Source organism: Chrysemys picta, chromosome 8, assembly GCF_011386835.1.
Source record: "Chrysemys picta bellii isolate R12L10 chromosome 8, ASM1138683v2, whole genome shotgun sequence".
Classification (NCBI taxonomy): Eukaryota; Metazoa; Chordata; order Testudines; family Emydidae; genus Chrysemys; species Chrysemys picta.
This window is the reverse complement of record NC_088798.1, coordinates 94,896,944-94,921,233: the sequence shown is the minus strand read 5'-3', so window position 1 is coordinate 94,921,233 and position 24,290 is coordinate 94,896,944. Positions and strand designations below refer to the sequence as shown.

The 24,290-nt window shown below is 45.0% G+C and overlaps 1 protein-coding gene across 7 annotated transcripts in view; it reads left to right on the top strand.

Annotated features, from left to right (window-relative positions):
- ARHGAP26 (Rho GTPase activating protein 26) overlaps nt 1–24,290 on the top strand; it is a 597,030-nt gene that overhangs the window by 257,146 nt on the left and 315,594 nt on the right. For 3 of the 7 annotated variants that reach the window (XM_042850865.2, XM_005302850.5, XM_005302849.5), the window contains exon 1: nt 2,019–2,812. The exons of 2 other annotated variants lie outside the window; for them this stretch is intronic. In XM_042850865.2, the coding sequence (XP_042706799.1) occupies nt 2,659–2,812 (154 nt within the window). In that variant the 5' untranslated portion in view covers nt 2,019–2,658. Of the gene's footprint in view, nt 1–2,017; nt 2,813–24,290 lie in introns of those variants that run through there. 2 more of the 7 variants (XM_042850866.2, XM_042850867.2) reach the window with 1 other exon arrangement.

The window sequence follows — 24,290 nt, the reverse complement described above, 5'->3', positions numbered from 1 at the left end:
AGCAATGCTGAAAGCGACCTAGGGTTGTGAGTGGACAGAAAATTAGATATGAGTTTTTATCATGATATGGCAACACAAAAGGCCAGCGTGGCTTGGATTTAGACATAAGGGTCTCCCTGTATGGAGCCCCAGGGCTATGAAGTCTTCTAGGCTACACAGGATCTGAATTTCTGATATAGAAAAAAACAAAAGACATAAACAAAACCAAGCCCTTTAACTAGAACCACAAACCTTTCAGGCCTTCTTTATAAAATAAAGAAGTAAAAAAGCACACAAGCTCATTTTTTCCCCTTTGTAGATTAATTTTAATGATTTAAGGGTCACAATGCCTCTGGGAAGTACTATCATCTCCATTTCATTGCTGGAATAACCAAAGCATAGAATGGTTACATGACTTGCTTCCAGCAACAGCTGACCCACTAAATTACATGTTTTTCTTGAAAATTACACTTACTAAAAAAGTACAACGGCTTACTACAGTCTTGGACCCCAAGGCAATGCTAGCCTACTAGGGGCCCTAAGCAGGAATATTTTTTGCTTCCCCCCGCAGCTAAAATTACTAATTTCATTATTTCCACAAACCAAAAAATATACCAACACTAACACTATATATACTAATACACTCGTTAAAAAGTCCACATTGAATAAGATGAACTGTATTTTGAGGGTAATACTAAATTTGGGCCCCTTTGAGCTGCTTGGAGCCCTGATTGAAGTCTGCTTATGTTTAGTACCACCACTGCTTGGACTTAAATGCCGAAGTGTCATTATTGTAAGGGATCATGTATGTGGCAGCCATGTTTAAAAAACATGAGTATTGTCATCATAGCTGCAGAGTCATAACACAAAAATTGTATGTTGTATTACAGAGATAGGCCTGGTATAATGGTCTGAGCAAGTCATCCTCATCTCTGGCTTTCCCAATGCATTGAATCTTCAACATGAGTCACTATTAGACTACACATTCTTTGGAGAAGGGCTTCTCTGTGTGCATTATACAGCCCAAGCACATTGCTATCTTTAAATAAATACAAAGAAAAATAGGATTTAATAATCCACAGGCTGTGTATGTTTTAGTACTACTGGGCTCCATCATACTAGACATATTAATAGATATTTCATGCCCTGAACTACTTACAATTAGAGCTAGTCAAAATTTATTGTTCTAAACATTTTTTTATGAAAAAATGACCTTTTCATCAGAAGAGAAATTTCTGCTTTTGATGTGTTTTCAACAAAATTTTTCAGGTATTCAAGAGAAAAACCATTTTTCTGTTTCAGCTTAAAATAAACCAAACACACACGTTTTGGGTTGAAGTTTTATGGCAAAACCTCAAACACCTTTGAAGAAAAAATTAACTTACAAAAAAATTATTTTCCCTGCAATATGTCACAGGAACAAACAGAAACCATCCCAACCAGCACTCCTTACAATATAGATAATCCAGACACACGTAAGGGTGGGAGGGGAAATCGAGGCAGAGAGGAGTGAAACGATTGGCCAAAGGTCACATAGTAGCCTTTTGGCAGAGGTGGGAACAGACCCCAGGTCTCCTGCCTTCCAGTGCCCCATGTAAGCCCATGCAGGGTTGGTGTGTAGAAAGATTTTGTACAGCCCTGAGAAGGAAAGTCCTCTTCTCCTGACAGGGAAAGTTTAGACATGCTCCCCCTCCCCCCATTCCTGCACTGTTCTTGTGGGGTCTCCTCTGGTCCCTCATGAGGTTGTAGCAACAGGTTTCAGAGGAATGTCCTTGAGTAACCCCTGTTCTTGTCCCAGCACCTCCCCCATGCCTACCGCGGTCTCGGTAGCTACAGTATTCCTTTAAGAGGCGGTGGGGGTTCCCTCTCCTCCTTCATGCGACTTGACACAGGCCTGGCCACGCCCCCCTCGCCTGTTGTATCATCGCAGGGGCATCCCTCCTCCCTCTCCCCTCCCTGCCCCCAGCAGCTCTTGCGCCGATTGGCTCCGGCTGGCGCAAGAGGAGGCCTCGCGTTCGAAAAAAAAAAAAAAAAAGATACCCGGACGTTCCAATGGGAAGCGCGTTCGGAAAAATGATACACAACGTTCCAACGGGGAAGGGAAACGTCCCGATTGGTCCCGGATGCCATCAGGGCTAGCTGGCTGACCAGCAGCTGCTGCCGAGTGAGGCCGCTGGGCTCCTTGCTTCTCGCCCAGCTAGGGGAACTTCAGGTAGCAAGCAGCATTGAATGGGCTGGGAGACAGCAGCGGAGGCACCCTTGGGTTTGCAGCGTGTGTGGAAGTTCTCGCCATGAGCAATCCCCAGGCAGCAGCAATTGCTGCTACTGCAGCACGAGCCCCCTCCTCTTTGCTGCTCCGGTTCCCACCCCCTGGCATCTGAGGCGGATCCCAGTGCAAACCCTGAGCCTCATTAACTCCTCTGACCTGCTTATTATTTTAATTAATTGATTCCCCTCCCTCCCTCTAAGGTGCCTGGAAATCTGTGACCAATTGCGAGGAGAGGGGTGCGACCCTGTGGATATAGTTTCGTTTTCTTTTCAAATAGACCGAGAACACATACTTGTGGTGCTGGGTTTTTTTTTTTTTTACACAATCTATTTGGTTGCACTGGTGGGAATTCCTTCTTTGGTGAGTTTTTTCCCCCTAAAGGGTTTGTTGGAGGGGTGTGTAAGGAAACCATGGGACTACCTGCTTTGGAATTTAGTGACTGCTGCTTGGATAGCCCCCAGTTCCGAGAGAGGCTGAAATCTCATGAAGCTGAGCTGGACAAGACCAACAAATTCATCAAGGAACTGATCAAAGATGGGAAGTCGCTCATTGCAGCACTCAAGAGTAAGTGACGGCGACCCTGAAGGGCAGGGGAAGGAATGATGGTGGCATAAGCCTGACAAGGAATCCCGAATCGCATGTATCTGACCCAGTGCCACCCGGGATACCTGGATGGAATAACGGGGGGGCACTGGCTGACAGATACAAGAATCTGGAAAGGGTATTGGATGTAGAAGCAGGAAGCTGTAGGGAAAATAGGAGCGGAGTTAAGTATTAATCTTGTATGATCGCTTTCATGCTAATGCCTTATTGTTTTTCAAGAGTTGTGTTATAGCTTAATTAGTAACAAATGTGTCTATTGGAAGTCTTGGTTGGGGTGTGGTGCACAGGTGTTGAGGGAAGATAAGGAACTCTGAATGAGAATGTCTTGGGGGTGTCTTCCAAAATGCAGTCCTGCAGGCGAGCTGCAAATGATCTGGCTTTCACCTTTTGATATGTAAATAAAGAATGGGTTGGTCTTTAATAACTTTCCCCTTCTCTTTCTGAACGCCCTAGCATATTCCTACTGGGAAAGGCCACTGTGAAAGCAGCTTCTCAAAAAGGGGAGGGGTTATGGTTTTTGCAGGTGGGTTATTTGCCTAGTTATTTAAAAGGGAGCAGCACTCTACCTTTCCTTACAGCTTTAGCTCTTAGTAGAGCTGTCTCTTCTGTTTGAAATTCTTTACTTAATTTCTTGTTAATAGAGTGGGAGTGGGTGAGGGGATGCGAGGACAGTTGAATAATCAGGAAAGTAAACACACAAACAATGATTAATGTCCTTCTTTTGGTTCTAAATTCCCTCCATCAAGGAGAAAAAAATCCAACCCTTGTGGTGGTGGAATTGTATAGTCTACTCCTCATCTGTAAAGTGTGTGTGTGTGTGTGTGTGTGTGTGTGTGTGTAATGTAGCTTCGAAATCCCCCTGACTCTACATCTTTAGGCTAAATGCCACTTGGTCATGGTTCTTAAATACTGGCAATGTTTAACTCATCTCAGTGTGGATGTTGTACCTTAACTGCAACATTGCTCCTCATGACTTTTGTACTTGAAGTGTGACTTACGTATATGACTGCAGTAAAAGACCGTTCACTAGATACAGAGCTTCTCTAAAAGCTGGTCATCAGTGTTACTTTTGATTATCATTGTTTCTGACCTAAAATGAAAGAGCTGTACACTACTGTGTGTCCTTTTCCTGTTTTCTCCTAAAAAGTAGCTAATGGTGTTGCATCAAACTGTTTTTAGTCTGAGGCCTGTTCTCCCATCAGTTCAGGAGGAATACATTTATGGGCAGTTCTTATTAATGGTAACACGGGCATTCTTAGCAAAGGATTCAGAGTTCCACAGGGCATGCAAACACACAGGGAAACCTGTAATATACCTGTTTGAAAGGCTGAGTGATGAGTCTGTTGCCTGCCAAAAGGAACAGTGTTGGCATCTGCTTTTTAATTTTAAATCTGCATGAATATTACTTTTTAAAAATACATCTTGTTATATGGTGAAGTGTGGATTCAGTAATGAAATCCGTCTCTTGAAAGAGACTGGTAACAACACCTGCTGCCTTGCATTATGCAGTCAGCTGTTCATACACATGTTTTTGTACAATTACTGATTTATCTCAAACTCGACCTGTCCCAGCACTGAGTCCCATTTCTCCCTCTGCCCCAGAGCAGTTTGTGGAAACTGAAGAGGTGATTTTTTTGTAACAGGGATACAATTTGTTGTAAAATTAGGTTGTAGGTTAAGACTATTAACTTATCTCAGCATTTATTTTTTATTTTGTAAGTGGACAGAATCAATATGCGATCCTCAGTTTAACTTTCTCCAGCATTGAAAAAACAAGATGTCCCAGTTACAATATAAATATGGTAGGGATCGTGTTTTACATATCCTAGCCCTCTACCCTGCTCATATCATATATATCAAGCTTAGATTTGCTTGTGTAGTAGGGACCCAATGGGTGTAATTGTGTTATTGAATCATGTTACAGCCCGGATTAATATAGGTGTGACATGGTTAGATTTTTATGCACACAGGTAGGAGTAAATCATGTTAAATATGGTCTTGGAGGTGCTATATTCTTAATGTAATTTCCCCTATACAGGCTCCTTTTCACTGTAGAGAAGTCCTAAATTATGGATATTTCCTTTGGCTAATATCTCTCGTGCTCTGTCTTAAGAGCATATTTTCAAAGTATCTTGTAACCTAAATGTACTCCCTTTTTTATTTATTTTTAAAATTTGATTTTTTTATAAACAAAGGGGGATGGGCGGGAGGTGAGAGACTAAACCTTTCTCATCCACCCTCCTGGCTGTGGTTCCTGTAGAACAAATTAATCTGTGACAGCATCATGATGTTGCCATGTTCTCGCATCTTGACACCACAGCATGGTATTTTGTATGTCCCAAGAGTTATTTGGGGATTCTAAAACACAGACGGGGTCGGTCACACACTGAAAATCAGGACAGGAGACGTTCTTATCCAGGGCTCCTGCATACAGGTTTGTCATTGGAGGGTTCCTCATAAATGCTGAGTTGCAGCTGTTGGGTTTTATTTGTGCTCTTTCCCCCTCAGGTCAAATTCTGAGCCTACAGGTGTTTAGTTCCTTTACACTTGTAATCTCACCACAGAGGTTCTGTGTTTCAGGATTCCCCTTTGAACTTCTCTACATTTTGGGTGACTGACTGTCAAAGAATAAGCATTCACAAATTTGCCCATGTGCAGACCTGATGCATTACAGCAGCATGTTAAATTTTGTGGCATCATAAGAGAGCTTTTTCCTGCTGAATATCAGCATGTTATTTGGGGGTACACCATCTACAAGGGTTGTGTTCTTGAAGCCAACATATCTCTTTCCACTACAATAGTGGAACATATATTTGAAATTTCTCTGGATTAATCGAAGTATAGTTCTAATGAATTCCTTTTTAAGGAAAGACTGATCTGGGAATGCTTTCTCTCTTCTTGTTGGGATCAGGCTTTGTGACAAATATTTTTATGCTACCCTGAATTAATGTGACTTGCATTTCTTTAGTGGCATCTGTATATGTGGGTTTCCCCAAGATGCTTCCCTTTCCCTTGCATGTTCTTAGCTATTAATTCTTGGAATCTGTGTCACTTTCCATATGTCCAAGACAGCTAGGATGATTCTGGTCCAGCAGCGACAAGGATGAGTTACAACGTTGCCTGGTGATAAAGTTGCAAAGTCTTCCTATCTAAATTGTGGTGGAAGAAAGTAAATTGGTCTCTTTGGAAAGAACGTTTTTTGTTTTTTTGTTTGTTTTTTCCTCCTAGCTTCATTTCAATAAACATCTTGGATGAAATCCTGGCCCTGAATAAGATGGTGGCAAAAACTCCAAGCGACTTCAGTGGAAAAGTCGAGGGGGAGTCTTTTCATTGATTTCGCTGGGCCTTGAATCAGGCCCATATGACTAACGGCTGTTAACAGCAGCACACTAGCAGGCATATTGTGTGAGAGCGAATGCGTTAGAATGGACTGCATTGAATTTCTCTTGGCTTGTTACTGCAACAAGCTATTTTCTGACAGCGTAGACAACTGACTTCTCTGAACAATCCTGTTCTGAACTTGCCTGAGTAATGATCAGCTTGATCTGTTACTGAAGTGAAAACTTTACTATTGTGTTGTCCTTCTGGGTAAACTCAAGTGTGCTGTGTAATAACTGAAATGAACTCTATCGGGGGTGGGGGGCAGAAGGGGGAAAGGGTGTCACATACTGTATTTTCAGAGGGACGGATTGGGTACTTCAGTAAGTGTCTTTCTGTCTCTAATTGCTATGATGCAATCAGTGCTTGCAGTACTCTGGTCTGTGGAATTTCTTTATTTCTTTGTGCTTGGTGTTCTAGGAAGGTAGATCTGCATTCTGATCTCTGTTACTCCTGTGCAAATCTGAAGTAATTTGCTTCTCCTGTATGTACCTGAGTAAGTGAGATCAGAATCTGGCCTGTAGAGAAATGCATTTTTTGCCCCAAGGTGCTTATAATCTAAATTACAATATGGACCATACTCTTCAGCCATAATACGTAGAGGGTATGAACATTGTTGTGGTGCAGTTCTTAAAATAGCTTAATGGACATTCAGTGAAAAGTTTTGGAAGAAATTACTTAACTTTCAATTTCTCCGAACAAATAATCTTGTGTGAAAAGAGGGATATAAGGGATGTGAGAGCCAGTTAACACGCATACTGTCTTCCTCTTCTAAAAGCAGCTCATTCCGTGTGGGTATGTCTACAGTGCAAAGAAAAACCAACGGCACTGAGTCTGAGTGCCCAGGTCAATAGCACTGTAGATGTTCCAGCTTGGGCTGGAATCTGGGCTCTAATAGCTGGCAAGGGAGGAGGTTCTTGGACCCCAGGCTCTAACCTGGGAATGTCTGCACTGTTCTATTTTTAGCCCCGCAGCCAGAGCCCCGTGAGCCCGAGTCAAGTGACCTGGGCTCTGAGACTCTCTGCCACGGGTTTTTCTTTGCCGTGTAGATGTACTTTGCATTTTCTTAAACATATGAGTATAAAGCAGTGTAAACATGTAGCCCATGTGAACACACATCATATCTGTCTCTGACAATTTTAATTTTCTATTTTCAGGAAATGGAGGTTCCAGCATTGGGATGGGTCTGTTATAGGGTGACCAGATGTCCCGATTTTTGGGTCTTTTTCTTATATAGGCTCCTATTACACCCCCAACCCCTGTCCCGATTTTTCACATTTGCTGTCTGGTCACCGTAGTCTGTTAACTTATAAAAAATAAACTCAACTATTAGCACTTATTAATTTCAATAGTTTTATTTACAGTTTTCTAGCGAATCTGCAAAAAAATGTTGGTTTGTCAATGTTACTGGTCTGGAGATTGCTAATATCCAGTGATGGTAAGTAACTTCCTAGAGATTCTATTTAGAACACTTTTGTATTGGCTTTTTAATAACAATGTCAAACTCTACTGCTTGCATCAATGAGACTGCAGTGCACTTAAAGGCAATTTTGTGCTGTGTGTACAGAACCTAGAAGAATGGAGTCCTTGTCCATGATTAGAGCTTGTAGGCACTATAGAAAAACCAGTAATCGTGATAGGACTTTCTATTCCTAATAGTCTAGGAGAGTTCAAGTCTGAGCACTTACCCCTAAATTGTATTTTTATGTCTTTTAAAAGGTATATATCATTCAGAAAATGACCCTGATTCTGTGGCCCTTTCTCACGAATAATTGCATTAAAGGTAGAATTAAGACTTCTTGCATGAGGAAGTGTCACAGAGTCAGACCTGTTAGTTGGAGAGTGCATGTGGATCCTTTAAAATGATTTATTTAAAAGGAAAAAGTCAAGAACAGAAGAAGGTGGTGGTGTTCCTGGGGGAAATATCATCTCCTAGTGACAGAATGTTGAAATGTCTGAATTCCCCAAAAGCACCTTCTGTAAAACACTTTCCCTGGAATACTTCCAAATACAGATGAGGGGTTCTGTGGTGCACTCGATTAGTGCACTAAACCTTTCATCTCTTGAGGCAGGATGATTCTGAATTGGGTCATAATTAAAAATGCATTTCACACAACCATGGTGCAGGACTAGACTAATCGGACCTATTGCAGCAGGCGTTAACAAAAAGTTTTTTAAAGGGTCGCAGCTCCAGAATGTGTATTTTCTTTCTTGCTTGTATTCTTCTCTGCCTGTCCCAAACATTGGCTGTCAAAATCGCTCAAAGTAAGTTAGATCCTGCTCTGTTACACTGGTGTAAATCTGGAATAAATCCATTGACTTCAGTGGAGTTACGCTGGTGTGACCGAGAACAGAATTTGGCCCTTTAACTTCTTCCTCTGAACATCTTTGTTCTTCAATGTGGAAAGCCCAATGACTTCAGGAAGAACTGGTGCCCGGCACCATGCAGGATTGGTCCCACTGAGACCACTCAGTTGTTTTGTCCACAACTCTTCACTAAATCCTGAGGTGTCTGTAGGGTGACCAAATAGCAAATGTTAAAAATCGGGACAGGGGGTGGGGGGTAATAGGAGCCGATATAAGAAAAAGACCCAAAAATCGGGACTGTCCCTATAAAATTGGGACATCTGGTCACCCTAGGTGTCTGGCAGAACCATTGGGGTGGCCTGGGGTAGAATTTGCCATTGCCTGTATTGATGTTAGTGTCTGACTGTCATAATCAACAAACTCACTCTTTTCTTTTCAAATAAAGTGAAGTAGGAGGATGATTAGGACCTAGCTGTTTTTTATATCTTAAGGTAGTAAATTTCCTTTTGGCTTGCTAAGCACTCAGTTGTAAGGCCTACGGACACGTCTCTGCATAGCATCAATCATGAGGTCTCCCCAAGCCTGCATGGTAGCACATAATAGTCTAGTCTCCTGTGGGTCTCATTTCTGTTGTTGGGTTGTTAGTACAGTGTGTTGGTGGCCAGTAATATACAGGAGGTCAGACTAGATGATCGAGTGGTTCCTTCTGGCCTTAAAACTCTCTGACTCTATGGTGATTTTGTTTTTCCTTTCGATACCTGCTGCTGCAATGAGTGTGTGGTGAGCTGTGAAGCAAATTTGGATGAGAACGGCAACCAACCCGATCCATTTGGGAAAAATCTACTAAACTAGTAAAAGGAGTGGATGTGGGGTTTAAGTACAAGAGCTTTTAGTGCAAGTCTTGTAGTAAAACTATTTAAATATCTGCTTGACAATATAGTCTTTACATTCTTTCTTTTGGCTGTTTCATATCTTCTTCACTTCATTTTAGACACAGGATGTGTGTGAAGGGTTGGCTCTTTTGATGGTGATAAATGACCAGGGTTGAATATCTATGCAGTGTTTTGTTGTAGTCTCCTAATTTCCCCCTCCCCCCACACCCTCCAGGCAACTACTCCTCACCTGCAGTCCAATGAGATTGGAAGTGTGGGAGATTTTTGCCGGCATTGCTTGAACAGTTGTGACTGATCAGCCTGTATGACTGAAAAGGTTAAGCACCAAGTACAGAGTGGTATGTTCCTTGCAAATTTATGTGACTTGTATATAGGCCACAAGGTAGCCCTTGGCAAGAACTATTTTCTACTCCAGGTTTGCTCGGCAAGTCTCATTATACATCCAGCTGGTTAAAATCAACAGTGTCAAGCACTGTATCTGTCTATCTAATCAGGAAAGATGATTTCCATGGGTATAATTAAGTTTTCTCACTTGCCATAATCCAGATTTCAGAGTGGTAGCCATGTTAGTCCCTCGTTCTTTTTGCATAAACCCAGATTGTTTGTTTTTAAACAAAAATATCTCTTACGGATTCTGTGATTAGCTTTCCTGGGGTTGCACTATTTTCACCATGTTGTTTTTAAAGCACAGAAGGAATTTTAGCGTTGAATGCATGTGGCTTAAAAACAAAAAACCGTAGCTTTTGTGGAAGACTAACCTCATTAAAAATCCTGCAGTGCTTGGGGCCCATTTCTGTAGTGAGGATTTTCTTATATTTTGGCTTTCCTTTTTTAAGTAAGGGAGGATATGACTCTCTGTTTCCACTGTCTCCATTTATTTCTTCCTGATACTTTCAGTGGCCTGGTTTTCATCAAAATATGTCCCTCTCTGCGACATAATGCATAAATTATTCAGAAAGTCTGGCAAATGCTAAGATCTAAAGTGACGTTAATGACGAACTGCAAAGAGTGGAACCTGGGGTTCTTGTGGAGGTGATGCAGGTTAGCTGGCAAAGCTGTGTGGTGGTTGCAGGCACTGGGAATAGTTGATCTCCAACCCCCTTCTTCTCCCCCTTTGGGTACGTCTATACTTGCCTCCGGGTCTGGCGGTAAGCAATCGATCTTATGGGTTCGATTTATCGAGTCTTGTCTAGACACGATAAATCAATCCCGGATCGATCCTGGAAGTGCTTGCCGTTGACGCCGGTACTCCTGCTCCGTGAGAGGGGTACACAGAGTCGACGGGGGAGCCTGCCTGCCGCGTCTGGACCCGCGGTAAGTTCGAACTAAGGTACTTCGACTTCAGCTGAAGCTGCGTATCTTAGTTCGAAGTGGGGGATTAGTGTGGACCAGGCCTTTGTACCTTCTCTGGCTGAGTCTGAAACATGATGGCTGGATTAGGAGGCTCAGGTCTTGGCCAGCATCTCTCCCCTTGAGCCTGGTATTCCCTTAAATGTTGGTGTACCTATGCCCTCCTCCCCCATGGAAGATTGTAAGTGTCTAATTTTTGGCTCTAAGACAGTGGCTAATTTATTTTTTATTTTGGTGGAGGGGAAATTGCTGAATTTGTCAGGTTAGATCTAGTTCTCCAAGAAAAAGTGCAGAAACTTTGAGCAGATGTATCTGGGAAACACAACACTAGAAACAAGGAGATGTGGGTTTTAGTCCTAGCTCTGCCAGAGGCTTCTTGAGAGACCTTGGGCAGGTCAGATCATATCTGTCTGCCTCGGTTTTCCTCTGTAAATATGGGGCTAGAACCCAAAGGGGCTGAGGCTTGATTCACAAAGGTTTATAAAGCACTTTTTAAGACCGAAGGTGCTACAGAAGTAAGTGCACAATGTTTGAGCCCATATCTCCTGCCGTTGCAAAACTAAGGTGAGGCAGGAGGAGTTGGGGGTGGGATGGGTGTTGGGGAATTACTCAGAACGGTTCGTTTTAATTTAATATATTACACATGTTGGCTGCAGTAGGTAATAAACCAGAATCCTAACAGGTACTTGATCTTCGAACCATGTGGCTTGTGGCCTGCCACCTGTTCTGCACAGCCTCTGCAGCTGGTCAAAGGTGCTGGATACTGCAGTGAGAGGGCCCATATAAGTACCATATAAATACCTGGGTGTATTTGAAAGGTGATGCCTAGCCACTCCCTGGCAGAGCAAATCCATAAAGGAAATGCTCTTCCTTGACCTAAAATGAAAAAAAAAGTACCTGGCAAGCAAAAAACAAAACAGAAAACCTTGTGGGTGAAGTTGCTAAAGCACATCTCTTACAGCAAGAGGTGGAGGTCAGTAGTCAATAATAGAAGCTAATAACAATGCAGTAGTTTCATTCTGATAGTATTTCTAATATGAAGTATAGTGGTAGCCATCTTGGTCTCAGGATGTTCAAGAGACAAGATGAATCTCTCTCAAGTCCTTCTAAACAGTTAAGTCTTAAAAATCCAGTTACATGGAGAGGTACCGAACAGCCACTGGGAACCCTCTGATCTTTTGGCTCCCAGCACCATGGAGAAGATAAGGAAGTCTCGTCTTCTTTACCCCACATATTTCAGGTCAAAAGGGGAAGAATGACTCAGTGTGTGCACACATCTGCTCTAGAGCTGCATTTTTATTTAGTTGAGTGGAATTGCAGCAGATTCCCTTGGGTTAGCTGGGGATCTGCACCCAGTCACACCACAAACCCTTTTTTTAAGCAGGATAAAATTTTGGACAGCTCAGGCTTCTTGCATGTTTACCTAAGGGCTAGGTGCAATGGCAGCATCCAAGAGACTCTTCTCATACTTCCGTTTTTGCTCCTTTCTGACTTAGCTGTGTGTGTTGTTCTGGCTCACTGGATGCTCCCTGATCACTTGCACGCTGTGTCTAATGCTTTCATGTCCACCTGCAGGTTTTTGCCTAATTTGGTAGACTACAGAAGTTTGGGGTTTACTCTTGCTGCGGTAGAGCTTACAGCCCAGTCTGGGTGTCCTTTTTCATAGTGCTGAGTGCGATCTCTAGGCCACCCTGGTAGCCTGCTTCCTTGATCACTAGCACACTAAATGTCAGTAGGTAAATACTGCTGCAGGGTATATAGTCTGTGTGTGTCCACAGACTGGTGAGTGACGCAATGGCTGTTTTGCAAGCAGCATTGTTATTTGCAGTTAGGCTGTTAGCAGGTGAACTGCTGTGAAATGTTAGTCTTCACCTCTGCGATTGGGCTTGAGTTCCATGCCTAGCCTCATTTCATCTGGGGGTGGGAGTGTTTTGAACAGAGTTCTTTGGAGACCGAGGCCTTGTCTATGCTGCCACTCTACAGCACTGCAACTTTCTCAGTCGGGGTGTGAAAAAATACTCCCCCCTCCCCCCAGCAAGTTTCAGCTCTGTATAGTGGCAGTGCAGACAGTGCACCGGTGCTGGGAGCTGCGTTCCCAGTGCTGATAGCTACTCCTCTTGTGCGGGGGAGGAGGGGAGTTTTACAGCGCTAGTGCTGCAACTACACAGCCATGTTAAAGTGCTGCCGCGGCAGTGCTTAACGTTGCTAGTGAAGACATGCCCTGAGGTCCGTGCCCTAAAGCATCAAGCATAAATCTACATAGTTGGGAACCTACCATCCTGTCATGTCAGCCATTAGTCATGAATACACAAGCAGAACAACAACAATTTTACAAAGATTCAGGGCCATAATTGGCAGGTATGAGAGAATCCAGAGTCCAAAGACCTCTGTTATGAACTCAAGTCTTTGGACTCTGGATTCTCTCATACCTGCCAATTATGGCCCTGAATCTTTGTAAAATTGTTGTTGTTCTGCTTGTGTATAGTTGGGAACAACTCTGAACCTGTTTCTGTGGCCTAGAGTTAGCCTTGGAATTTTAACTCCTCCTGCCCTGCAGGGTGAATTCTAGTGAATAAAACTGAGTTCTGCCTTCCTGGAAGAAAGGTGAGTTTTAAGTTTCCCCTGCTTGAAAAGAGAAAATGAATGTACTTCCCTTCAGGAGAGGCTGAAAAGCAATATTAGAACAGCAGCAGGCTTGTTAATCTAGTGCAGTGCAAAGAGGATAGTAAATTGCTTCACCCTACTTACCTCTCTGTTTTGCCCATTGTGGGAGCTGTCCCATTTATTTTAACTTTTATCATCATCATTCCCTCTCTTAGTAGATCTAAACTGGGTTATTTCCCCCCCCCCCCCATTTTCTACTGCTGAAAGGATAGTGGGGTGCTAGAGTAGCTAGTCAGTCGCTGTTGGAGTTTTAGGCTGGGATTTTTCAAAGGTGCCTAAGGGAATTAGGTGCCCAAGACCCATTTCTCACCATATGTGCAATATGCCTCAGGTGGCATGTGACCAGGATTCATCACCAACTTTGGTCAGCTGGTTGGATCATTAGCTTCTTCCCCCCCCCCCCCCCCCCCGCAAGACCCACTGAAACCTAATGGCTGTTGGGCACCTAACCCTCACACTCCTTGAAAATCCCAGGCTTAAGCACCATGGGTAGCATTTTCAAAAGTTAGGTCACTGAGGTGCTTTTGGAAACTTAACCCCATGTTGCCTAATCTTGCTCGGAGTGACTCTGAATTGTCAGTGCTGCTTGGAACCTTGACCATGCCAGAGCTCCTGTATTGCTCCCCCAGTGGAGCTGACCCAGTCGCAGTAGGCACAATGTGGAATTTTAGTGGCAAAACTCCTAGTGTAGCCAAGGCCTCATTCTCTCCTGTAACTGGCAAGCATGGATTCCAAGAATCAGACATGCTATTGAGTGCTCACTGCATGGAAGAAGGTGAGGACGTGCGGTATGGATTTTAACTAGACTGCAACTTGCATTCGTTAAATTACTTCCAAGGTTCCTATTAGAGAACAGCCCAGTGCAGTCACTCGCACCCATTGATCATTTGCCAATTCTTGGGGGGCTTCCACCATAGGGGGAGCCAGTCATCGCACTAGGAGGGTCTCTGGGTGCCTCCATTCACCTGCTAACATTCCTTCCCCTTTCTGGGGTTGAGGCAAGAGGGGACTTGACTGCCAGCCAGCACCGCCATCGAGTGCATTTCTCCCCAGGGGTTAGACACGATGCCCTCATCTAGTAAGGAGATGCCCTCGGGATGCCCACTATGTTATCTTTTTGGAACTGGAGCCTACCTCTCCAAGTTCTTGCACCGAGCACCTGCCAAAAGTTGTGATAACTAAACAGTCCCATTTAGGTGCAGACTGTGACCTCTGGGAGGGGGAGAGTTCCAGCCCTCTGGTTGCCTAAAACCCAGCCCCTAGGTTTTGCTGCGAGGAAGGTGGAAAAAACCAACCAACCGTGGCTGATCTGATGGTATGGGTTGACTGCTGGAAACTAGCAAACAGGAAGTGGTTCTGAGCTCATTGGTCCAAATCTCATGCCAAATCCTGAGAGACTGCAAGCCTACCCTGGAAGTCCTGTTGGGCTGGAAATCTCCCAGGACCTGTCCTGTCCTTTTGCTTTCTCCCATCATGGGAGCCACCAAAGCACACCCCTTGCTGGGCTCGGGGCCCTCAACTCAGGACTGTGTGAAGACAAGCACCTGAATCTCTTTGCAGCCAGGAGCCATTGCGGCATCAAGGAAACGTTATCTTCTAGTTCCTATTTGTTTGGGTTGAAACCAATACAGGATATGTTGCTCCTTACACTGAATCTTAGCTGTTACCCCCTCACCCAAAGGGAAATGCAAGGGGTTTCCAAAGAGATAAAAAGGTGCCTGCCAATATGGTTATTTAGCTGGTCCTGCTGAAGTTTGTTTTTGCTGGGAAATCAGGTCACAATAATGTTGCTTGGCTTGTCCATACTTTCTTCTCCTTCACTAGGAATTTGTAGGAAACTATACCTTGAGTCCATGCTGGTGCTGAACCGGAGTACAGATCCTTTGTTTCCATTTGTCTTGCTCTTGTTATGGGTCTGGGAGCAGGCATGTACCCTCTGAATAAGATCTGTGATATTGGCATGCCTCGTCCTCCCTCTTGTCTGCAACTTCTGGGGCAATAGTGCTGATCACTCTCCAAACAGGCTTCACTAGAGGTCTGTCTAAAGAAATCCAGTTGCCTTCCAATCTTTAAACAGAGTGCATGCTTTTAATTAGTCTTCTGGCAGGGCACTCTGCTTGAGCGCTTGTAAACTTTGGGCTAGCATGGAACAGACACTCTTTAGCTGAAATCCCCACGGGTATGTGGAGTTGCCCGGCGGCAGTCTGTAGGCCTGACCCTGTTGCATGCAAACACGTGCAATTAATTGAAATCAGGACAGCAGCTGTTCTTGCACCCATCCGTCCCAATATGAGGTGTGATACTTCTCTCTAGCAGCCTAGAACTGTGGGGACTGAGATTCTCTCATAGGAGAATGAACCCCTGTTTTGACCACTACTTTGCCTTGTATGTGTCTCTTTTTTTCTTTTTCAGGAAGCAGATGTGTTGGGTGTTCATGGATTATCTTCATTCTGCCTGCCCTGTTCGTAACATTGTTGTGGTCCCTTGCCCTGGGTCAGCAGGAGCTCTGGAGAGTTGGCACTGTTGTAGCAGGAGAGGTGTGATCGTGCATATGAAGGGCGTCTGTTTTTATATTTCACTTGACAGAGAAGAAAACTATGCCAAGAATGGGCCATACTGAAATGAGAGAAGAGAGCAGCTAGCCTGACCTGCTCAAATGTGCTGTGCAGGACTCCCTCTGGGTTCATCATCCCCAACGGGGCCTGGAAACCTGTACAGAGTCTCTTCTGTAAACTGAATGCAGGATGTTAGGCTCCTGAAGTTCCTGGCCCTGGTGATTAGAAACCAGCTGATTGGGCTCTTGAGAGCAGTGACTATTTTAAATGCTCTTTTAGGCAGGCATCTTACGATTTTCTCCCTCCTGCCGCCTCCCTATTTTTGGTCTGCTCCTCACTTCCTGACCAGTTCTGTACCGCTACAGGAGTTAACCAGCCTTCTTCCCCTGCCTAATCTTGGGCTGTTCTCTCTTTTCTCTCTCTCTCTCCCCCCCCCCCGCCCCCTCCCCACTGCTCCAGTTGCAGTGCAGTTGGTTTTTGTATGCCACCCAAATAACAGCTGATCCTTCTAGTGTGAGTGACCTCCCAAGGTGATAAGTGGGCAGGCATATCTGAACAGAAGACTGCTTATCTGCTGCTTCAAGCAGAGACATGACTCTACACCTGAAACAAATCCACTTTCACAGCTGTGCTCAGAAGAGGTGAAACCTGTCGTTTTGCGAATCTTTTGCTAATGCTTACTAAAATGTGGAGTGCTTGACTTATTATGTTACATTCTTTTCTCTCCCACTCCACCCCCCCTCAGATCAAATATCACAAGATTGAGGTTCATTTTTAAATTGCTCCTCTCCCACCACCACAGCTAAGCTTTTATCCAATCAAAGATGTCCATGACTTTAAAAATAAAATAAAATAAATCACCTGCAGGGTTGCAGCATTAATCGCAGCTAGTGCATGAGAATCAAAGTGCAACTGGCTAGAAATTAAAGTGAAATTTGCTGGTCTCTTTCTATTGTTCAAGTTGAATAATTTTTCTAAAGATTTAATAATCAGTTATTAGTCAAGTAATAAGAAAATTTCTCAATGTACTCCCAATAACTTTCAACCGGACAAGTCTCTAGGAATATGGTTTCTTTATTACTATATAGCATAGTATAGTGTAAAATGAAATGTGATGGTCTTTTTGTTTTTTGTCGTCCTTCTTCCCTCCCACCCCACCCCCCCAATTTCTTTTTGTATTCTCCTGCCTCCAAGAAATCAGATATAGCGTTGCCTTACTGATCACCCTATAAGAGGCAATGATTATTTGACTGACAAAATTAATTCTTTTGAGAGTTTGTATGTAGTATTTCCCTTCCTTCCCCTTAATTGATGGTATTATGCCTTTTTTAAGTATTCTGTTGTAAGTGGTTTGGTTAAGGGCAGGACTACGTTTAAGACATTGCAGTGCTACCTTTGTAGCGCTTCACTGAAGATGCTATTAGGTCAACACAAAAGCTTCTCCCGTTGGCATAGTTAATTTCCGCTGCGAGAGGAAGTAGCTATATCAATGGGAGAAGCTTGCCTGTCTACGCCGGGGGCTAGGTTTGTATAACTGCGTCGCTCAGGAGGGTGGATTTTTCACACCTCTGAACAACGTAGTTATACCGATGTAAGTTTATAGTGTAGACTTGGCCTAAGTCAGGAAGGGAAGTGAGAACAGGTAGTTAGTGTTCTGACACTGACCAAGGCTTTCCTTCCTGTTTGTTGGGGTCCTGTGGGGAATGATAACACTGTTGTTGTTTTTCTTGCCCAGGAATGACACTTATCTTACCTTACCTGAAGAAGAGCTCTGTATGGCTTGAAAACTTCTCTCACCAGCAGAAGTTGGTCCAATAAAAGATACTACCTCACCTGCCTTGTTTCTCTCACTTATCTATCACAAATTCTTTTTATCTAAAACCCCTTTCAATTAACCTAGCTTGAAGCAGGGTTCTCTTCCTGAATCTGAGGTAACTGAGGTCCAGCCAAGAGGAGTCTTTGATTAAGGGACTTTGCTGCTGAATGTCTTTTCAGGGCTAGTTTATAGAGTTGCACATAATCTCTGATTGTGCTGAGTAGCCCACTGTCCACACACTGCTACCAGCAACCAACCTCCCAAATTAAGCAGGTTTTCGGTCTGGGCATCTCACCATCACCTTTGCAGCAGGTGGAGGTGAGCATGGAAAATTCTGTGGAAATGTCTCTTAAACCCCCAGAGCTCCAGATGTAGCGGTGTCTGGGCAATACACCAGCGAGCCACAGATTGATGAAGGGCTGAGCATTTTGTGAAACTAGCTGCTGAATGTTTGTTTACAGTCTGAGCCTGACTCAGAGAAATTACTGACCTTCCTTCCTCCTGGAATTTGAGAAGGCACCCGGGCTCTGGGGAGTAGTGAAGGAGTTGAACAGGGCAGGTAAAAAATGGCAGTTTTAAAACCACAAGTGCTTTCTGGTAAAAATCAAATGGTGAAATATATTCCAGGCTGCCATGTACCCATGTCTCTGCCAGGCTCTAGCAAGTGACACTGGTACCAAAACAGCCTGCCTGATTTCAGGGCAGGAGATGGAAAGAAGCCGAGCATAAAATGTAAACTAATGGAAAACCTCAAGTACTTTAGAGGGAGGGGTTAAAATAATATCTGTTCAGCTGCAAAGCCCCCTTTGTCCTAAGAAACACTTTTTTGTTTCTCTAGAGCTAGGAGAATCCCGGTCTTATGAGAGACAGGACAGTATTATTAATAGCATGCCTGTCAGCGAAGGATTTACAAATACTGAAGGGGGACCATCAATGTTAAAATCACACTTCAGAGTAAAACTTGTTTGCCGCCTATTGAAGGTGTTGCCTAAGAGTCCTGTAACTGGAAGTGGTGATGGAGAGAAAACTATCCAAGCCCCTCCCTCTCCCTTACATTCTTCTACATTTGACTGCATTTGCAGAGAGCCAGTTTTGCTGTATAACCCACTAATTACTCAACAGCTTCTTCTGTTGTGAGCTATTCATACCACAATATATAAAACCACAAAGGTTGGCTTGGGGCGTGGGTGGGCAGGCAGATCTGAAAAGACTTTAAAGATTTTTTTAAAAAACTGACTAACTTTCAAATTGTCTCTTCCTTCTAATCTCTCCGTGAGGGAGGTAAGCACTATAACCTCTTCACAGAAGAAGAAACAGAAGCACAGATTACCGATCTGACTTTCAAATCACTGCCTCTGTTCTTTCAGGAGCAAACATTGGTGGTTAGATGTCTGTACTCCTGACTAGAAGATGTGCTACTGCCACTCGATGTGAGATGAGGGAAGAGAGTGTGTGTGGTGTGCTTTCCAATGGGTGAAGAATCCTGAGTTCCATGCTGGGTTACCATGGCCACCTGAATTTGATTGTTTCTTGGTGCAGCAAGTACAGAATGTCTGGATGCATCAACTGAACACAGTGGTTGTAGGCTGTTAGCAGTGATAGGATAATAATGTTACAAAGATGACTCGTGATGCTTTCAATGCAAAACAGATCTTATGTCTTCAGAGTACACTGAACTAGAGAATTATGATCTCAGGACGGAATAGCTGGAAAAACTGGTCTGTTGTTGAGGCCTAAACTCACTGTATGTGCATGTCCATATTACTGTTTAGTGTATGTGTGTGTAATGTGGCCCTGGTATCTTACTGAGTTTTTGATAATCTTTATTCCTTCTGGCCCTTGGAAGTCTGAAGGAACTGAGTTGAGCAGCCTAAGGCAGGATGTGAAAGGGTGGTTACCTACACAGTGGGTGAGATGGTTCATGTGGGCCTCAGAGGCCAATTGGTACACCTTGTTGCAGTTGGAGAGTGTGCCAAGCCCAATTAAAGATGAGTCCGAGCTGTGGGCGGTATTGGGTGGTTTCTGTTACACTCTGACCCTTCTGGAAGATGGCAGAGGTGGGCCCGAGAGAGCGCCAATCTACAGGCAGAAGGCCTGTAGGTAGACTGGAGTTAAAAATCCAGAGAAGGGGCAAGATTCCAGGGAGGTAACCTTTGAGGATCAGTATTCTGTAGAAGCATGGAAAGCTGGGGAAGACTGTTACATCTCCCCCACCCCTGCCTCCTGTATGAGGGACATTTGCTTGCGCTTACCTGGCCGTCAGCTCCCTGACACCACCAGCCTGTTAGCCATCCAAGTACTATCCTCTCGGCTATGCCAGCCTGTCCTTTGCCATGCAGGTTAATAATAAGTGCATCTGAGTCCTGGAGTCCCTTTGAAGTATTCCCATTTAGTGTCCAGCTTCTTCTCCACTGAAGATTCACAGAAATACAGGTTCCATGGTCCCCAAGGGAACAGTGTAAATACTAGCTTATATAACATAACTCAGGATCAGTTTCTGGCTTAATACCACAGCACTGAGATAGATAATAAACTTACTGTTGTTTTTCACTATAAATCAAAGATTCAAGAGATCATGGAAGCAAAAGGGATCATGGAAGTAAAAGGTGTGTGGTTTTTTATTTATATATATAACCAAAATCATAACACACTTCCTAGAGACTAAACTTAAGAGGCTAATCTCCTACCAAAAGAAGTTTCTTACAATTGGATTTCAGATACCCACTCAGGCAGGGAATTCTTTGAGCGATCTACACTGATATACTGGATTTCTTTTTATTTATTTTCAGTTTACCTGCTAAGTCAACTAAGTTCAGTTATATTTAGAGCAAATTTGGGGTTTATGAAGGTTTTCTAGCTTTTTATCATTGTGAGTGAAATCTGGAATGGCTGCTGAAATCTCTTTAACAGCTTGAAAGGAACCCTCAGGCTATATAAATAGTATTGTATTTTGTAGGCTTCAACCAACTAAGCCTCAAACCCTTAAGTCCCCTAGGAGGTAGGTGAGTATTCTCATTTTACAGAAGTGGAAACTGAAACAATGTTTAAGTGGCTTTCTCAAGGCCAATCAGTGGCAGAGCCACAATTAGAATTTGGGACCTCCTGACTCCCAACTTTCTGGTTGCTCCTTCATACCACGCATATTGACATATTCCAAATTGAGTTGAAGGTGACTGTAATTTTCTACATTCTGTTGGCTGGTCCTGGATTTTTTGTCACTTCTTTTTTGCCTTTGATTTAGAACAAGGATATTGTTTCAAAAACTGATGGCTAGCTTAGCATCCTGCTGCTTCTGAAAGAAAGGGAGATGGGGAAAGTAGAAAGAGACCTTCTCTCTCCATTTCAGCATCTGCAGCGCAAATGCCATATTTCAAAACCCACCAAAGTCTTTCTCCCAGTTCTTTTAAAGGAAACCCCTGGGGATCACGCCATTTCAGTCTCTGAAGATCTTTTATTGACAATGAAAATGAGGCAGTAGTGGGGTATTGCAAATGCTTCCTGCACTGTTGGCTAACCACAATAACAGTTCAAGATGTTTCTGGCTTTCTTTGTTTCTAAGATGAGTTGCCTCCAGTCTCTGTTAGTGAGCTTCCTCTTTGCACTCTACTGATCTGGTGGGGAAATGATGCTGCAATTTTCCTCTGTCTCAAATCTGATGACCATCAGTGCCAGGAATGGTTTTCTTTTCCTCTTCCTTTTTGGAAGGCTCTAGGGCAGATTCAGTGCAGAGATTATTCCACAGCGAGGGGGATGTATATGATAATAGCTAACAGAGATTCCACAGCTAGACAGTCCTGCCACTGACCCAACAGCACCAACCATGGAGTGGATTTCTTCCTTCACGTGATTCTGTTGCTTACACCATTGCTTATTTTATTCTCCTCTTTTGGAAGTGCAAGCTTTGTTACACAAGCGTAGAATACAAAGGTTGCGGCACATGCTGAGAGTCTTTCAAGAAGGTGCTTATTCCACTGTCTTTGTGGAGTACCCACGGAGGTGAAGCTGCAGTTGGCATGTCTTTGAAGATCAGGGTGACCATGGAAATAACTCGTATAACGGGGATGAGATGCTCTGCCTGGATAAATACCCACATGCACCATGTTTCTACTATTCCTGTTGGAGATGCTCTCTTTATCTACTCTAGTAGGAGCCTGAGGGAGTAAGATGCCCAGCTTCCATAGGTAATTCCTTTCCTACATAATTCTCTTTTTACCATTCCATGTGAACTGTTTTTCCCCCCTTCTCTGGTGTGCTCAGGTAGCCATCCAGGAAGTAAGACTAGATATAAACTCCCCAAAAGCTTCCCCGTTCCCTCTGGGGCAGCCATGGAACCTCTCTACATGCCACGTCCAGTGCTGGGAATTCTTTGCTATTGCAGGTCCGGATCTGTGTTTACTGAAATGCCAGACACGCTATTAATAAAGCAAAAAACTTAGCTTGGATTTAAACTGGGATGAATTTTTTTAGTTAATGCAAAATTCTGTAATGTGTTGTTTCCAACCTGCATCTCAATTCCTGCGTTTACTCCAGAGATAGCCAGATCTAGCCTTGGGCCTCTCATTAAAGCCAGTAGGGAACAACTTACCTCTTGTTTGTAGAAGGATCTGTAGAGCACTGGAAGTTCATTTTAGTCATTGCACCTTTAAATTATTATAGGGGGAGCCTATTAACAGAACTTGATAGTTATTTTGTCTGTAGGAAGCTCTCCCCCCGCCTCCACTCTGGTCCTTGTGTTCCATTCATCTCCTCCATCCTTCCACAATCCCTCTCTAATCTGTGGCAGTGTGCGCTCTGGATAAGTGCAGATGGGTTTAACCCTGCATGGGAGCCACAGGGAGTGGGAAGAAAGATCCTTCTGATGTTGGGGATAGTGGTGTGGCTTGGATATTTTAACGGTTCTTGGCCTATTCTTCACTCGCTCCTTGGAGGAGTCAGAGAGATGCTAAATAATATTTGTAATGAACTGGTGTCTGTGTACACTGCTGCCCTCTATTGAATGAAATTTGAATTGCCCACTTATGACATAGGCCCCAGACTGCTCACAAGTTCTTCCCAAGCTCAAGTGGTGTACTTATGGAGTAGTGCCTCAACAAGGGATAGGCGAGTGAGGCACTTGCCTTGGGCGTGCAAAGCTGAGGGGTGCAGAAAAAGACAAATTAAGTTTAATTATTATTTTATGAAAAATTATAATCACATAATATGCGCATTGTGTCATGACAAATGTACAATGTAAATGGAAAATAAATAGAATACACCCTACAGTAATTATAAAGCATTGGTTCTCAAACTGGGGGTCGCGACCCGGTTATGTGGGGGGTAGCGAGCCCCGACCCTGGCGCGCGGCTGCAAGTTGCGAGCCCCGACCGTGACGCCTGGCTGCGAGGCCCGACCCTTGTGTGGAGCTGAGGGCTACAAGTCCCAACCCAGGTGCGGGGCTGTGAGCCCCGACCCCGACCCCTGTGGGGAGCTGCGGGGCTACGAGCCCCGACCGCTGCACTGGGCTGTGAGTTCCAACCCCGACAGGGATGCGTGGCTGCGAGCCCAGACTGCGAGCCCCGACCCTGGGCTGTGAGCCCCGACCTCGACCCTAGTGCGCGGCTGTGAGCCCTGACCCGACCCCTGCACCGGGCTGCGAGCCCCGACCCAAGGCTCTGAGCCCCGACCTCGACTCTAGTGCGTGGCTGTGAGCCCCAACCCTGGGTTGTGAGCCCTGACCCCGACCCCTGCACTGGGCTGCGAGCCCCGACCCTGGGCTGAGAGCCCTGACCCTGACCCCTGCGCCAGGCTGCGAGCCCTGACCCTGACCCTAGTGCACGACTGTGAGCCCCAACCCCGGGCTGTGAGCCCCGACCCCGACCTCAGTGTGCAGCTGCAAGCCCTGACCCTAACCCCTGTGTGGAGCTGCGGGGCTACAAGCCCTGACCGCTGCGCCGTGCTGTGAGCTCCAACCCTGACAGGGACGTGTGGCTGCAAGCCCCGACCCAGACCCCTGCGCTGGACTGTGAGCCCTGACCCCGACCTCAGTGTGCAGCTGCGAGCCCCGACCCCAACCCTAGTGTGCGGCTGTGAGCCCCGACCATGACCCCTGCACGCAGCTGCGGATCCTGACCCATGCACAGGGCTGTGAGCCCCAGTGTGTGGCTGCAAGCCCCGACCCCTGCGCCGGGCTGTGAGCCCCGACCCTGACCCCTGCGCGCGACTGCGAGCTCCGACCCCGGGCTGTGAGCCCTGACCCCGACCCCAGCGTGCGGCTGCGAGCCCCGACCCTCACCCCAGTGTGCGGCTGCGAGCCCCAACCCCAGGCTATGAGCCCTGACTCCAACCCCTGCACGGGGCTGTGAGCCCTGACCCCGACCCCTGCACCAGGCTGCGAGCCCCGACCCCTGCGCCGGACTGTGAGCCCCGACCCCGACCCTAGTGCGCGGCTGTGAGCCCTGACCCCGACCCTAGTGCGCGGCTGCGAGCCCCGACCCCGG